General features: G+C 36.0%; 1 protein-coding gene across 2 annotated transcripts in view; it reads left to right on the top strand.

Moving 5' to 3' along the window:
- CUL1 (cullin 1) overlaps positions 1-15,629 on the top strand; it is a 52,799-nt gene that overhangs the window by 33,457 nt on the left and 3,713 nt on the right. For both annotated transcript variants that reach the window (XM_027729132.2, XM_039378394.1), the window contains exons 8-19: positions 1,686-1,848; positions 5,430-5,560; positions 8,369-8,476; positions 8,570-8,676; positions 9,810-9,858; positions 10,384-10,515; positions 11,069-11,186; positions 12,134-12,210; positions 12,704-12,835; positions 13,653-13,745; positions 15,056-15,103; positions 15,197-15,279. In XM_027729132.2, coding sequence (XP_027584933.1) covers positions 1,686-1,848; positions 5,430-5,560; positions 8,369-8,476; positions 8,570-8,676; positions 9,810-9,858; positions 10,384-10,515; positions 11,069-11,186; positions 12,134-12,210; positions 12,704-12,835; positions 13,653-13,745; positions 15,056-15,103; positions 15,197-15,279 — 1,241 coding nt within the window. The remainder of the gene's footprint in view (positions 1-1,685; positions 1,849-5,429; positions 5,561-8,368; positions 8,477-8,569; positions 8,677-9,809; positions 9,859-10,383; positions 10,516-11,068; positions 11,187-12,133; positions 12,211-12,703; positions 12,836-13,652; positions 13,746-15,055; positions 15,104-15,196; positions 15,280-15,629) is intronic.

The raw sequence follows: 15,629 nt of genomic DNA, 5'->3' as shown, positions 1-15,629 counted from the left end.
ACTCAATGAAATCTTAATTAGAATTAGGATTTGTGTGTATAGTTATACAGGCAGACTTACTGAGTTTAGAAGGAATGTGAATTTTTCTTCTCAGGCCAGAACTCATGAGTAAAGCTGGCATAGCCTGATGTGCTGTAGGGAAAAAGGTCAGTATTTTTTAAGACTGTCCCTTGAAATATAGTCTGAAACTGAACTTTTGATCACTATAGTTAAAACAGGTGAAAATATTTTGTGTGAACTAATTATTTTTCCCTTGTTTCTGAAATGTGACTTTAAAAGGAAAATGGAATTATAAGAACACAAAAAAATGAGACCATAAGCAAACATGAAGTCAGAGTAAATATTTCTTTTCATAAAGGAGCTGAAAGTGAGAGTTTACTGTTAATGTTAAAAGTGATGGTCTAAGGATATTTTAAGAAGCAGCATTAGAAGCAGCAGAATTTTCTGAACTACAGAAGTACAGAATTGCTTAAATACAAGATCAGTAGAACTACTAGTCTGATTCCAGTCCCCAGTGTTCATCAGAAAGATTTGCTGCTATTTGCTGTCAGTAAAGATTGTTACTCCATACTGGTAAGAAACTAGCAAGTACTCTGAAGCAGGAGTTTATATTCCTTCCCAAACTGTTGATTTCATTTCCTATATTTTAATCAGTACTGGTTTAGCTCTAGGAGACAGTAATCCAGGACCATTTCACAAGAACTTAAGTGCAAAATCATTACAGAAAGAAGTGAAGCTAACAGTGGGTGAGATTATTTAAAGCTGTCTAAGTATGATGCAGTGGAATTGTTCCTTTTTTATTGTCGGTATTATGGTCTTTCATGCTTAGTCGATATTCTGACATACTAGGAAACTGAATTAACCTAATGTCATTTTCTTGGGGACACTGCTAATTTAAATAATTTGGACTGATAAGAGGACATACACACTTTATCCCTAATAATGTGCTGCAATTAGAGATGGCTTGTAAAGCAAATCTTTAACACTTTTCCAAACAAAATAGAGATAATTGTTATATAAACAATTTCAGTTTTACATTTTGGCGTAGGTACTATTCCTCAAGTGACATTTAAAATTTTAGTTTGCCAGGAAGATGCGCATATGTAGCATTTCATATGCCAAATTAAATGCTAGTATAATTTAAATGATTGTAGTTTATTGGGAAGCTTTTCTGTGTAAGAATGTAGATGAGATCATTCAAATAAATTTGTCATAGGCATACTGTTAAATTGTAGTTTTCTGCCTTTTAGTTTTGTGGAGGCATGAAATACATTCATGTTTGTCTTAAACAAAACTACCCCTGTAGCTGGTGAGCTTTCTGATTCTAAAACTGCCAGCATCTCATGTCAGCAGCTTTCTCTTTTTCTGACAGCAGATTTCCATCTGTAAACTTCTTATTCAGAAGCAATGGGAAAACAGTCTTGCTGTGATTCTCCCCCACCATTTAAACAGTACATAATATTATCATCAACATAAGCATCGATTCCAAACATATGTTATGATTTCCAGAAAAACAACTGCTTGAGTAGGTGGTCCATAACACCACATTAGTGAGAGGTTTGATTTTTTTATTGTTGTTTTCTAGATTATTTTGCCGTTTCTAGATTATTTTATCTGTTTTCTGCTGTTGGATTCGTGTTCTACCTTCCATGCAGGTTTCATGTTTCCCTCTGTATGTTCTGTAGGCTGAAGCTCGCCTTCTCGAGGAACAGCGTAGAGTTCAGGTATATCTCCATGAGAGCACACAAGATGAGTTAGCACGAAAATGTGAGCAAGTACTTATTGAAAAACATCTGGAGATATTTCATACAGAGTTTCAGAATTTGTTGGATGCTGACAAAAACGAAGGTAAGGAGATTCAAACATTGGTTTTAGGCTTAGAGCTCTCCTCCCTGATGATTTGTGAATAATGTAAAATCTGGTGCTGGCTAAATATGATTTGTTCAGGAATTAGATTAAGAGAAAAGATAGTCACTAAACTGATTGACAAGCAGGTTTTGATTAAATTGGGATGTCTGATAATATTGCTTCAAGGAAGCTATCCCAATCCCAAATACTAAGGCAGAACATCACTAGTTTGATTTCTGTTAACATGGCTAGAAGAGCTTCAAGAGCACTGGGGCCATCCTTCCAGCAAGAGCTGAAGTTTGTGTGAGAGAGATGGGAGATGAAAAACAGATCATTGCTCTTCCCAGCTGTTTCAGTTTAATCCATGGATCTTTCTGAGTGAGAATTTTAAAATCTAAAGTATTTAGAATTATGTATAGGAAATGTGAAAAGAGGAATAGAAGCAAATAAGCAGCTTTTAAAACAGACTATATAAAATACGTAAAACCCCATATCAGCACAAGGAAAGGGTGGAAATTACTAATTGATGAGTTAATTTTAGCTGTGAAAATGAGTCTTAAGTGTTACTAATGGATCGACTTTATATCATCATTGAGAATACATAGAATAAAGTCTTCTTCAGCAGTTCCTCTAACAAAAGTGAAGATTATCAGAGTTTAGGTATCTTTAAGGAATTGTCAATTGTATTGGTTTTTACGAGTTTCTTCGGAAGTTAATACATAGCACAAAGTAAGTTACAACTAGGGGCAGGTAGTTCCTGTGGATCGTGCAGATGATAAGGGTGAGTAATGTTTCTGATTTTCCAGTTGGGGAATTAATTAAATCTATATTTGAAGTCAGAGTAAGGCTCTGTAGCTGAAATACTGCTTTTAAGGATTTAAGAGATACTATGATTAAGTTACTAATGATGATACTATTCACTTGAAAGTTTTGGATTGCAACTATGACTGTCTCATTATATATCAGTCTCAAAATAGCAACTATGAATTATTACTGTAATAGTCATGTTGATAACTAAGAGATGATTCAAAACTGAAAAGGGCAATTCAGCATGATTAGTAGGTCAGAAGCTAGCTGATTCAAATATAAATATTCTGTACTAGTATTTAAGAGTCAAATGTTTATGTTTGTAAATATTTACTTTCTAATTGGAATAAATGACTTTATAAATGACTTCTGACAATCGAAGTAGTAGTAGAATAAGCAAGAAAGGGGGTGTTTTGGACTCAGGAGGCCTTCACAGGCTTTTTTTCCCCTTTTATCAAGCTCATGGGTTATGTGAGCCTTTAATACAGTCACTTACTGTAGTGACACAATTCTGTAAGTTTGTCAGGGTGAAAAAAAAGAAAAGGAGTATCTTGTGTCTTGGGCACTGTCTAGTTGTATGTCTTTGGTTTTACTTTCGTTTAGGTTATTTCTAAGATAAGTTAGGTCTTTTAAAACACTCGATTTTCTTCTTCTTTTTCAAAATATTTTCTTTTCTCTTATCGGGCTTCACTTGTGCAAATTACAGTAGTTCCCTGCCCCTTTTCTAAGTTTCACAAAGCCTCAAGATTAGAAACATTTATTTTGAAAGATTGTCTGATAATTCATTCTTTAATCGGTCTAATCAGTTCATTCTCAAATTTGTGATATGCTAACATAGCCTTTTACAGACTATCCTAAACTTACAATAAAAACTTCTTGCTCTCAGTTAAAATATATATTGCTTTGCTCTTGAAAGTACACACTGGTTTTGAGGTCCTCCCATGTGAACTGTGCTTAAGCATATCGTATTACAGGCCACTCCTGTTGGTGTTCTGTAACTTTTTAATCTCATTGTGCAACTGATAAAGTGGTTATAAAGGTTGTGGGACACATTCATCATGTATCACCTGTTCACATCAGTATGATCCCTATAGGAAATAATTATGTTTATTGGGAGCAGACTGTAACAATGTAGGTGGAGTCATTGTGCAAATCTTCCTCGAGGCTTTGTGGCATCTCTTCCTTATTTCACCTTACATAGACATCCTGATAGACCAACCTGTGAATCCTTGCTTGTGGATAGATCTGGCAGCAGCTTATTATACCTGTGCATGGCGTTATTTTCCTGTCTTTTTTATAAAATTCTGTACAGTATTCTTATGTTCTTATAAAGGTTAACATCAGGTTGCAATCATGGTTTTCATAGAAAAAAAAGTTTCCTTTTCTAATCCAAAAGTTTGACAAAGTTCTAAGGAACAGAAAATGTTACACAGAAACTGATCTAAATTGAGATGTCATCGCTTCTGTATTAGAAGGCATCAAACTGTGTGTTGCATTTCAGAGTTAGTTAGAGCTCCAGCTTCTTTATTGCTCGGTTTTGTTTAATCTGATAATCCTCATGTGGTAACAAATTGCTCGTAAGCCCTTCAGAGAAGTCCTTACACTTTAGAAGAGCTTGATACAGCCGACAACCTTAAGATGGAATTGACAAGGTGAAATATCCTCATTAGTGTACAGTAAATAATCTGATTGTTTACTGTTTCACTTGAGTGCCTGTTCAGTGAGGGCAAGATTGCAAGAGGATAACTAGTGGGTTTGCATACCTGGTTTACAGTAAAAAAGTTTGCTTTTTATTTTAAAGAGTTCTGTACTCAGAAGGTACAAAGCATCTACCCTGTTTAAACTGAATAATAAAACCAAAACCCTCTTCAATATTAGACTTCCCAGAATTACCAGTTGATTTGGAAAGTCTTGGCTGAAAACTGGTGAGATTTTAATGTGATGTTTTAACATATGTGAAATGACATCCAATTTATTTTTACCTTTATTAGTTTTGTTCTATGGTGATACTTTTCATAACCTCTTTTTTTTCTTTTAGGTACAATTATTTCTACTGATAATCAGTTTGGGGTTTTTTTTAAGAAATGTCTCTTATTAACAATGCTTTATTGAGAGAAATTTGATTTATGATGTTTCAGTTTATCTGCTAAGGTCATATCAAGACATAACATTTTGCCTTAAATGTCCAACCATTACCACTGATGCTGCCCAAAGTAAAAGTGTTAATATACAGAGGGCCACAGGTAGTGTTAGATGTCTGAGAACTATCCTGTTCAGATTAAGATTTAAAGGACAGTGGTCGGCTGGAGAATGTTGTACTTGTAGCACAGCCAGCAGTAATGCTAATAACAGTCTCTAATTCATGGTAACACTTCAGAATGTTGTGTAAATAAGAGCATTTTAACAATCATTGCTTTAAATCTATGAAAACTAGAAATCAGAAGTAAATTTTCTACCATTCAAGTGGGGTTTTTATAGTCTTGAGATTTATGTCACATGGTGAAGCTAAAACATATTAATATTAAAGGATTGTTTTCTCTTTAACTAGTGTTAGCTTTCCAGGTGAGTGCAAAGGTTTGCTATACTTTTTTACTTTTGTATAATTTTTTACTGTAGTTTTTTCTGTTTTTTTACAGAAGCAATTGAATGTGTGTTTTTGTTGACAGTGGATGTTTAATTCCTATTGGCAGCTTGTAAATGAGGAATTGGAATCATAGCCAGTGCAAATGGGAATTGTTAGATTGCCTCTTTTTTTTTTTTTTTGCCTTTTCCAGACTTGGGTCGCATGTATAACCTTGTATCTCGAATCCAGGATGGCCTTGGAGAGCTGAAAAAGCTTTTGGAAACCCACATTCATAATCAGGGTCTAGCTGCAATTGAAAAATGTGGAGAAGCTGCTCTAAATGCAAGTATCCCATCAAACTAAATCTGTGTGCAGTTGCTGCCAGTTTTACATTAGAGGATGGTGAACGCTTTCTGATAAAATTTCCAGTTTGCTTATGTTTTCCCTCTCACTAATTTAATTTGTAGGTACTAGGCAATTCTTAAATGTTGATAATAGGCTTAGAACAACAGTTATATCACTTTATTACTACTTTGAGTTTTGAGGGGGTTTTGGAGGTGTTTTTTGGTTTTGTTTAGGTGGGAGGGGTTTTTGTGTGGTGTGAGGTGTTTTTATTGTTTTGGTTTGGTTTTGGGGAGGAGGGTGAGTTTCTGTCTGAGTTTTTGCTCTCTGTCAGGATGTCATGCTGCTTGGAAAGCTGGCTGTACAGATACAACACCCAACACTTAAAATACAAATACACCTGACAGTCCACTGTTTCAAGAAGCATTATCTCCAGGGGACTGTATTTTATTTCATCATCTTACAGAATTCTGACTTGGGTAGGACTGTCTGGAGAAAGCATCTGTTGGTTTGAGTTTTTTGGTACATGGTTTTATGCTTTTTAGAAAAGAATGAGAAATAGAAGAAGAAAAAAAGAATTGAAGTGGTTGGAAAGGTCACAATATAAGGAGCAAGTCAGGCCTTCTGAAACACTGCAATCGTTTAGCCATGTAATCGGTTTTTTTATTTTTATCCCATAATTGTAATTTCAGACTTATGTCTAATTCATTATTAGGGTTGCATCTTGGAAACATGACGTTGTTTAAACCCTTTGCTGACCTTTCTGCCTATATATAGATAATATGATATTTTCCAGGAAAAAAAAAATAATTAAACACTGCACAAGGCAAAATCAGGATAGAATATAGATTCTGGTAAATTTTATTTAAAGTGGAGTTCAGGAAGCACTTGGAGAATGCTCTCAGGCATTGTCACTGATGATCATATCAGCATGGTTCTTGGGGTGGTCCTGTGCAGGGTCAGGAGTTGGACTTCAGTGATCCTGTGGGTCTCTTCTAACTCAGGATATTCTATGATTAACTTTGATTTTTGACAGAGTTAATTTTAAACTGTTGCTGTCTTGAGAAATTCTTGAAATAACTTCATACTAGTAATCTTTAAAGCAGTAATCTCTAGTGATGTGTGTAGGGTCTGTGGTTCACTTCAGTAGTTTTAAGTACATAGCTTTTTAGCAGTGTTGATCCTTTATGAATCATGAAGTAAGCATGAAGCAAGTTCAGGAATCTTCAGCTTCATCTGTAGATATCACCTTAAATTTGGAAATCAGATGCACTCTGATTGTGTGCTTGACACATCCCCCTAGTGGTCATCACTCTTGAGGTTTTTTTCTGTTTAGGCCTCGAAGAATTTATCAAAAAAAGATAAGAAAGCTCTTTCTCCAGGAATTAGTTCCTCTTTGAGAGAGGGGAGGCCCAAGATTTGTATGTATTAGTTTTTTTGACTCCATCTGTTTACAAAACTCAACCTGCTCATGACACTCTTCCTTGTTTTTTCATCTTTCTCTTTTGTTCTTTTTTTTATTTCACACATTTGTTCTTCATATTCATAGCAGTACCTTTGGCTGTTTCCCTTGGGAACCATCTTGCCTGTTCTTCAGTATCACTCACACCACTGTGTAGCTGTTCATCATTGCCTTGTTAGCCCTCTGTCACACGTAGGTAGGATTGATTCCACCTAACTTCATTTACCCGTACTGTATCTAAACAGATAATCAGCTGAGCAAATGCTTCTCAGTTTCTCTGCAGTCAGTGCAGAGAAATAGTCATACCAGTTTGACTCATTTCACCTATTTTAGATTTTTACTGCAGAATGAGTTGTACTCTGGTCTCTGTTAACTATATTAACAAGACTGCTCTTCACTCAGAAGATTGCTGCTTTTTGTGCTTTTGGGTTTTGTTGGGGGTTTTTTTTGAGTCCTTGTAATCAGTAGATGCTTTTCTGAATGTTCTTCAAATCCACTTGTGCTTTATGAGGTTCTCAATAATCTCAGTTCTTTATCTCAAGCACAGCATTAGATTGGTGGTCCACGTAGTCTATGCCTGTCTTCAGGGGCAACAGGAAGTGTTTTTCAGGATCCTGATAAAACCCAACCTGTATTCTACCATTTCTTGCCAGCATCCAGAACTCTTGTTGCCAGATAGGAATGTTACAAGAGTAACTCCATGCCTGGTTGAACTTGCTGATTCTGTTTCCAGCAACCTGTGGCAGCAAGTTCCAGAAGTCCACTACCTTATGTGTAAAGATGGCCTTTATCTGTCTTAAACACTTTCATCAAATGCCCAATAGTTACAAAATGTGGCTTTTAGTGATAATTATCCTTCCAGTCATACTCTCTTCAAACTTCTGATTGAAGATGTCTAGACTTTTTAGTCTGTTGTATAGTAGCTGTCCTGTGTGCCTGGTGTTTTACTTGTCCCTCACTGTCCCTACTGTGACTCCACTCTGTCTTTACTGAGATGCAAAGATCAGTAATTGCACATAGGACTCAGTCTGTGAGTGCCATAAACTGATTCGAATTAAGCATAAGTTTTTGAAAATGGTTGCAGTGGTTGAGTAAATGATTTTGTTGTCTTTTGTACTGTGTAATGTGATACACTGTGCACTCTGGTTGCTGTAAATGAAAACTTGCACTGGGGTAAGTCAGTCCTGAACATAGGACCTGAATTACTCTAGTTACTGTTTTACCTTTAAAATATTTCTAACACTTTGTAGACTTCCCCCTTAAAAATTTGCTTAGGCCAGTGAGTAGCTCCATTTTGGAGGAGGTAGAAAGTCAACGTTGCAAAATCCAGTCTCTCTTTATTGCAGGATCCAAAAATGTATGTACAGACTGTGTTGGATGTCCATAAGAAATACAATGCTTTAGTCATGTCTGCATTCAACAATGATGCTGGCTTTGTGGCTGCACTAGACAAAGTAAGTGTATGGAGTGGCATATGGTGAACTTCTTTTTTTATTTCCATTCAGTGTTTTGTCTCCCAAAATTTCACTGTCTTTTGTGATTTATAGGCTTGTGGTCGATTTATAAATAATAATGCAGTGACAAAAATGGCTCAATCATCCAGTAAATCCCCAGAGCTACTGGCACGATACTGTGACTCTTTACTAAAGAAAAGGTACGTCTTCAAAGACAAATTATTGTTTCATGGTGGCTTTTGTTTTAAAATGTTTTAGTGTTTGAAGTTTTATACTGTATCTTCAGAAACAGAACTTAATGGTCCTACTGGATCATTTTGTATCCAAGTTCTGGATACAAAACTTTAAATAGGATCATTCCTAAAGATTATGTTGACTTTTCTTTTTTAAGGAGGAGGGGAAATAAGAAAACCTTTCTTTCCTTATAGGAATATAACTTCTGGGTTTTTAATAAAACAGCAGGAGGTTTTAGGTAGGTTTTTTTATCAAAAAAATTTGAGTTGGGTTGTATGTTATAATGAAGAGAGACACATTCCCTTTTCCATTAAAACTCTTGCTTTCCTCCTGTTGTTTTCTCTATACCTTCTTCCATCAGGGCAGAAATCGAGGAGGACAAAAACTGCTTTCTAATTTCTGATGGTTCATATTTTAATTCAAAGTATTTGGCTTCAAATGGTTCAGCAGGTCATATACTGTTGGTATCAGTTCAATTCATACTGGATTGGTGTCAGTTTTGTCACTGGCAACATTTCTAATTGTTTTGGGGGAGGAAAAAACCACCACCAAACAACCCAAAAATGGAAGAATTTGTTCACTTTTCCCTTCCCCATCCCCTCCTTCCTTGAGCAAAGGTTTTATTTTCTCCTTTACAAATACTAGCTTTCTGCAGGGTAGATTTGGGATATACCTGCTGGACAATCATGCCGTGGAGGAAAAGTGTGGTGCCACCTGAGCTTTTCACTCAGTCAAGTCCCAGCTCTATGAGCTGTTTTCTTCTCACTGTACTAAGATAAGAAATAAAGATAGCATTTTTAGCAACAGGAAGAGACAGATCTATGTTTAAGCCCATAAATCCTGAGAAGTATCAGATATCAAGAAGTCCCGAGCAAGTCATGGTCCAGGACTTCACCCTGGACTTCAGTTGCATACTTCAGAATTGCTCACAGGTGGAGTAGTGAAGTGTTAATTTCATTACATTGTTTCCTCTTTAAAGAGTCTCTGATCCCAGAACTACTCAAGTCTGTATTTCTTTATGAAGTTTCCACATACATCCATGTGTTGGCTTAATTCTACTGTTTTGAGATTCATTAAAAATGCATTTCTTTAATTGCAGCTCAAAGAATCCAGAAGAAGCAGAGTTGGAAGATACACTCAATCAAGTGGTAAGATGTCTATAAATACAGTTCTCTTCTCAGTTAGCTTTGACAAGTTAGGAGTATTCGATTGTCACACAAGGCAGATAAGGAAAAAAAATATTTTTACATATTTGATTTCATTACTTAGTATTTCAGCTTTTCAGTAATAATCCCTGTGTGGCTTTTTAAAAATTATTTTCTTTTGTGTGTTAAAGAAAAGCCCTTTCCAGCAGTGGCTATATTAAATCTGTGCTTTTACTTCATCTTTGTATACATATATAATTTCTACAGTATCTTTTTATATCATTAAATATGCACATATTAAAAGGCTGCACATGTGGAATATAAAGTTTGTGTGTTCAAATCATATCTACATTTAAAACAAACACACACCACCACTCTGTTCTCCTCCCTCCCCCCTCAAAAAAAAACCCGCCAAACAAAACCCCTGATCTTAAAAATTTAGGTGCAAATGAAGTAGCTACTGCTACAGATTTTTCAAGACAAATGTTTAAATATTTTTTTCCTTACAAGCTATCTTGGCTTTTCCAGATGGTTGTCTTCAAGTACATTGAGGATAAAGATGTGTTTCAAAAATTCTATGCTAAAATGCTGGCAAAAAGACTCGTACATCAGAACAGTGCTAGTGATGATGCTGAGGCAAGCATGATCTCTAAATTAAAAGTGAGTATTCCATGACTGTCCAATGATCTACATCCTTGCACGTCTTCCAACTGTTTTGGAAAGTATTAATGTATGTCCCTTCATTTCTTTATTTTATGTACAATAGAAAAATGCACAACCTAGGTCTTTTTTTTCTCTTTTTTCCTTTTTTTTTTTTTTTTAATCAAAGGAGCTGGTAATGCATGTCTGTCCGGTGGAGTTAAACTTCATTATTCTTATCCAAATAAATGACATGGATATATTTGTTCAAGGGAATGACTACTGAAAAGTAGCTTAATTTCATTAACTCTTACTCATGCAGAGTCAAGCAAAATATGATCTAATACCCTTTGAGTATTCTGTTTCGCTGTGTGTTTTGCTTCATTGTCAAACTTAATTTTCTTCAGTTTTCAGTGACAGTTAAAGAGCTCATCTAGTTGGGATCAGTACTCTGAGTGAGGGAAATAGGGAACTTTGTGCTTTTTTTAAGGAAATAAGTTCTGGTACTTTGTTCTTCTCATTATCCAATGTCAAAAATGTGTCTTGCTGATGTATCTGTGCTTTTAAAATACAGCAAGCTTGTGGTTTTGAGTATACCTCCAAGCTGCAGCGGATGTTCCAAGATATTGGTGTAAGCAAGGATTTGAATGAACAGTTTAAAAAGCACCTGACCAACTCAGAACCATTAGATTGTAAGTAATACATTTACCTAAGTTACTGTTGCATAGTTTAGCTTCCTCTTATTTCTGTAGAGCTAACTGTGTGAGGGAAGTATTTGACTTAGACATTGTTCTGCCAGAAGTTAGTTAGTGTTCTTCTGTCTAAGATAACTGGGATTTTTAAATTAATCCTATAGGTCTGTTCTTTGTATTCTGATAGCACTTTATATCTTTTGTGGGTAGCCTCCTCCTGATTTTGCAGCTCATGTTTAGGTATATAACAAAATGAAGTTGAATCCCGTCTTTTCTTTTTCTCTTTTTCTTTTCCTTTTCCTTTTTTTTAATTTTTGACTGGAGAGATGTTTCTCTTTAAACAGTTTTGATTTTGAACACAAAATGGCTTAAGTTCACACTTGTGTGAAAGTATTGAGGAAAAAAGTATAGGGTGTTCCATGTTGCTAGATGGCGTTACCGCTTTTTTTATACATGTTTTTTTAATTGAAGCACATTGAACCAAATTCTGCCAGGAATTGATAATTAATTCTTGGATTACAACTAGAGTTGTGTATTGTCAGGCTTTATTTTACTTAGTTTCTAGTCTTAGTCGACTTGCCCAAAATGCCTTCCACGTAGAAATGTGAAAGGTCTATTCTTGCAGTTGCGTCTTGTGGAGTGATGACGAATGCTCACAATTTTCACACTTGCATGTTAAAAAAGAAGTCCATTGTGGGGATAGGAACAGGATAACTTCTCCAAATTAGAGAAAATTGACTGCCTGTCACATCTAAGGCTCTCCAGTTGCAGCGACATCTTTCATGAGTGTCTTTGGTTTATGATCTGAAAAAAAAAAATTATTGCTTAATGATTCTTTACCATGTTAGTTTGACCAGAAGGCATTTGTGTTAGAACTGGGGCTGTGTTTGAAGAGGGGCTAGGAGCAAGGGGAATAATGCAGCTCAGCCTCTTCACTTCTTTTTCAGTGGATTTCAGCATCCAGGTGCTGAGTTCTGGATCGTGGCCATTTCAGCAGTCCTGCACATTTGCTCTGCCCTCTGAGGTGAGGCACCTGCACTTGGTGCATCTGAACATGAAATGATCATGTGAGAAATTTGTTTTACAAGGCTGGTGTCTCCTTCTGTTTTGTTGTGTATGAGAGGGGACTGGGAAGTGTCTCTGGTATTTGCCTATTTGGCCTGAGGATATTTGGAACAAGATAATTGAGTAAAGTAGTAGGAAGGAACTGTGTGAAACACATGTTTTTTCTAGTTGTGCTTAGTGTATCATGAAAGAAAGAATGAAACTTAAAATGCTGGTTTACATTTGTGTTGTTAATGGTACTTTAAAGGGGAAACTCGTAACAGAGGGAAATTTCATCCAGTCTGCAGAATTTGAATACTTTGGATTTCTGTTTGTGTTATTCAGACAACACGGTGGTTGAGGGTGATCAGATTTGATGATGTTCATCTGTTGCTTCATGTTGTAGCATGTTTTAGTAATGGTAAACAACGGTGAATAATATTATTTATTTATTTGTTATTGTTTTTATACAGTTAGAACGGAGCTATCAGAGATTTACTGCATTTTATGCCAGTCGTCATAGTGGAAGAAAATTAACATGGTTGTATCAGCTGTCCAAAGGGGAGTTGGTTACCAACTGTTTCAAAAACAGATACACATTACAGGTGAGGACAGTGTCATGCCAGTAAAACAATTGGTAATGATTGCATTCAGAGGACTGGATACAGCTGCTAGAACCTTTATTGTGTGTTTGTTTTATTTACTGCACTGATACTTACGATCTGTGCTTAAAAGAAAATTGACTTCCGAAAGGGAATACATTGCCTGTGGTCTAAACAGGTGTTGAATTGCATTGTGTGAGACAATTGCAAGCTCTTTGTGTAGGACCTGATGCTGGTTATACTTTTGTGTCTGCTTTCTCTCAAAAAGTCGACAGAGCAGGGGAGTTTGCAACAGTGAGAAGAAACAAGATAATCTCAGACTTTGACCATGTTATTAACATATGTTAACCTTGTGGTGATAGCCACTGATAGCTGCCTTGTTTATAAATTCAGTTTCATTGTTCTGCTGGAGTTGTGAGAATTAATTCAGTAGTCTGTGTAGGTTTTAATGAAGATTAAATGGGTAAGAGTCAGGGAGTGACAGAGGAAAATAATTTAAAACTATATTAGCAAGTACCAGGATAGTGCTTTGACACCATAAGATTTGATGAAGTGTCTGCAGCTAGCTAAATGATCAGAATCCTGGGATTTATGTTTAGATAATGCTGGAAGGTGGAATTCTGGTTGGGTAAGCAACATCAGATTTTTCTGTATTATGTAATGATTAGCATTAGTTGGGTATTCTCTGTTGTCCAGATATTCCAGTATTTGTGTTTAACTGGTAAATTTCAGGCTGTTCAAATTCAGAAAATGTGTTTTTTCGTTCTCATTTTCTGATTTCCCCCCTCTCCCCTTCATTCTCTGTTTTTGGATCTGTTAGGCATCCACATTCCAGATGGCGATTTTACTGCAGTACAACACAGAAGATGCCTATACCGTGCAGCAGCTGACAGACAGTACTCAAATAAAAATGGTAGTGACTTTGCACATTTTACCACACTCTTGTGAACAAATCTTTTGGTCTTCAGGGCTCTTTCTGCTATCGTAAGAAACTGGGATTGCATGTGCTTGAAGCCAGAGTCGGTTTCTGTCCTGAAGGTGACAGATGTGCTCTATTCTTGGTCAACTTACTTTCCTCGTTTACTTTCCTGTAATCATAACTGCCTGATTCTGATGAATCTTAGTGAGTGTATACTCCTGTTCATGACTGGAGTGAATTGTCTAGCTCCCTGCTGAGCTCTGATAGGAAGTTTTCAGGGTTTCACTACAGACATTTTAATGTTAAAAGACAGCACTGTAGCAAAAAAAGCATTACCCCTAAATGATTGATCTGTGTATCTGTCATTCTTTTACATCTCAAGGCTTTTATACATGAACATAGCAAAATCTGAAGTTTCATTGGCTAACTCTCCTGTGGAACAGGTTCCCTCCTTTTCTTTCCAAGTAGACTTTAAAGCCCACAGTTTATTTAGCATCTGTGGCCTTTATAGTAGGTGTGAATCAAGTCTGCTTCAACTTCTGGAAAGTTAGGCAATTCCTAGTCAGTGAGATCTTTACTTCGAGAAATTCATATCTAGAAAGTTACTGCTAATGATGGTTTACAGCAAACCCAGAAGTTTTAGGGGGTTGCCCTTTATTATAGATACTTTTTTTGTGGAGAGAGAGATTTCTGTAAAATAAATATTTAGCCCTAATTATGGCTGGATCAGAATAAAACTCTTTATAAAGCTGAAAACTAAGTGCTTGGATCACAGTAGATTTCCACTGTGGTAAAATAGCAGTTTTGCAAGCCTGCTCAGAATGTTGACCCTAGTAGCCATCTGGGTGACCGACCAGCAACATCAACAGAACAGATCCCTAGTGTAACAAAGAAAGTAAAAAGATGTTAATCAGAAAGCAGAGCGTGCTTTCTTTCTGAAGTTTAAGTTTGCCATGGTATATATATTTGCATGGTTTGGGAAAAATTATTTCTTAGACTTATGAATCTGCTTGCAAAATACTTCCTAAACCAGCAACTAGAAAGGTCTACTGTTTTGGAATTAGTCTTTCTTAAGAATTTTATGTTACTTGACCGACCACAAGGCAAATAATATCATAACACCCAAAAAGGGCCTTACTGTATTTTATTTCTGTGAACTATGTTTTTACTGCCTTTTTTTTCCCTCCTCATTTTACAGTGTTCTGCACTTGCTAGTTCTTAGTGTAAATATGTGCATTCTTGTTCAAGTTTTTAAGTTAGAGAAAGTGCAGTCTGTACTGATAATATTTCCTGTAATTTTGTAGGATATCTTGGCACAAGTTCTACAGATACTTTTGAAATCAAAATTGCTTGTAAGTACTCTTGCTTTTTTATGACCTGCTTAACACACAGTAAAATGTGTTAATGCCTATTTATTTATTTGTTTGTTTATTTATTTCCTACAGGTTTTGGAAGATGAAAATGCAAATGTTGATGAAGTGGAGTTAAAACCAGATACTTTAATAAAACTCTATCTTGGTTACAAAAAGTAAGGAAAAATTTGAGCGGCATGCATCGCTTATGTATAATGGGTAGCATCCTCCTCTGCTTTCAAAATCTGGGTAAAACCTAATATACCTGAGATGAAAGCTTCAGGGTTCAATTGCCAATTGAAATACAGATGCAATGTGTACCAGCACTAAGGGAGAGGGCTGGCAAGTGGGGGGGATGGATAAGATTTCAGCTTTATGACTTAAAAGTCTGTCAAGGCCTGGATGTATTTTCATATGCCCTTTTTGTTCCTTGATTCTTGTCTAATTCTTGAATTATTTATTTCTGGTAAGACACGGTGCTGCTGTTTTACTGGGGTGCATGACTCGCTCGCACTCAGCAAAATAC

The sequence above is a fragment of the Pipra filicauda genome, unplaced genomic scaffold, assembly GCF_003945595.2.
Source record: "Pipra filicauda isolate LSUMZ 115617 unplaced genomic scaffold, ASM394559v2 scaffold137_size4652046_pilon, whole genome shotgun sequence".
Classification (NCBI taxonomy): Eukaryota; Metazoa; Chordata; class Aves; order Passeriformes; family Pipridae; genus Pipra; species Pipra filicauda.
Note: the sequence above shows the minus strand (reverse complement) of the source record. Positions and strands in the feature narration are given on the sequence as shown.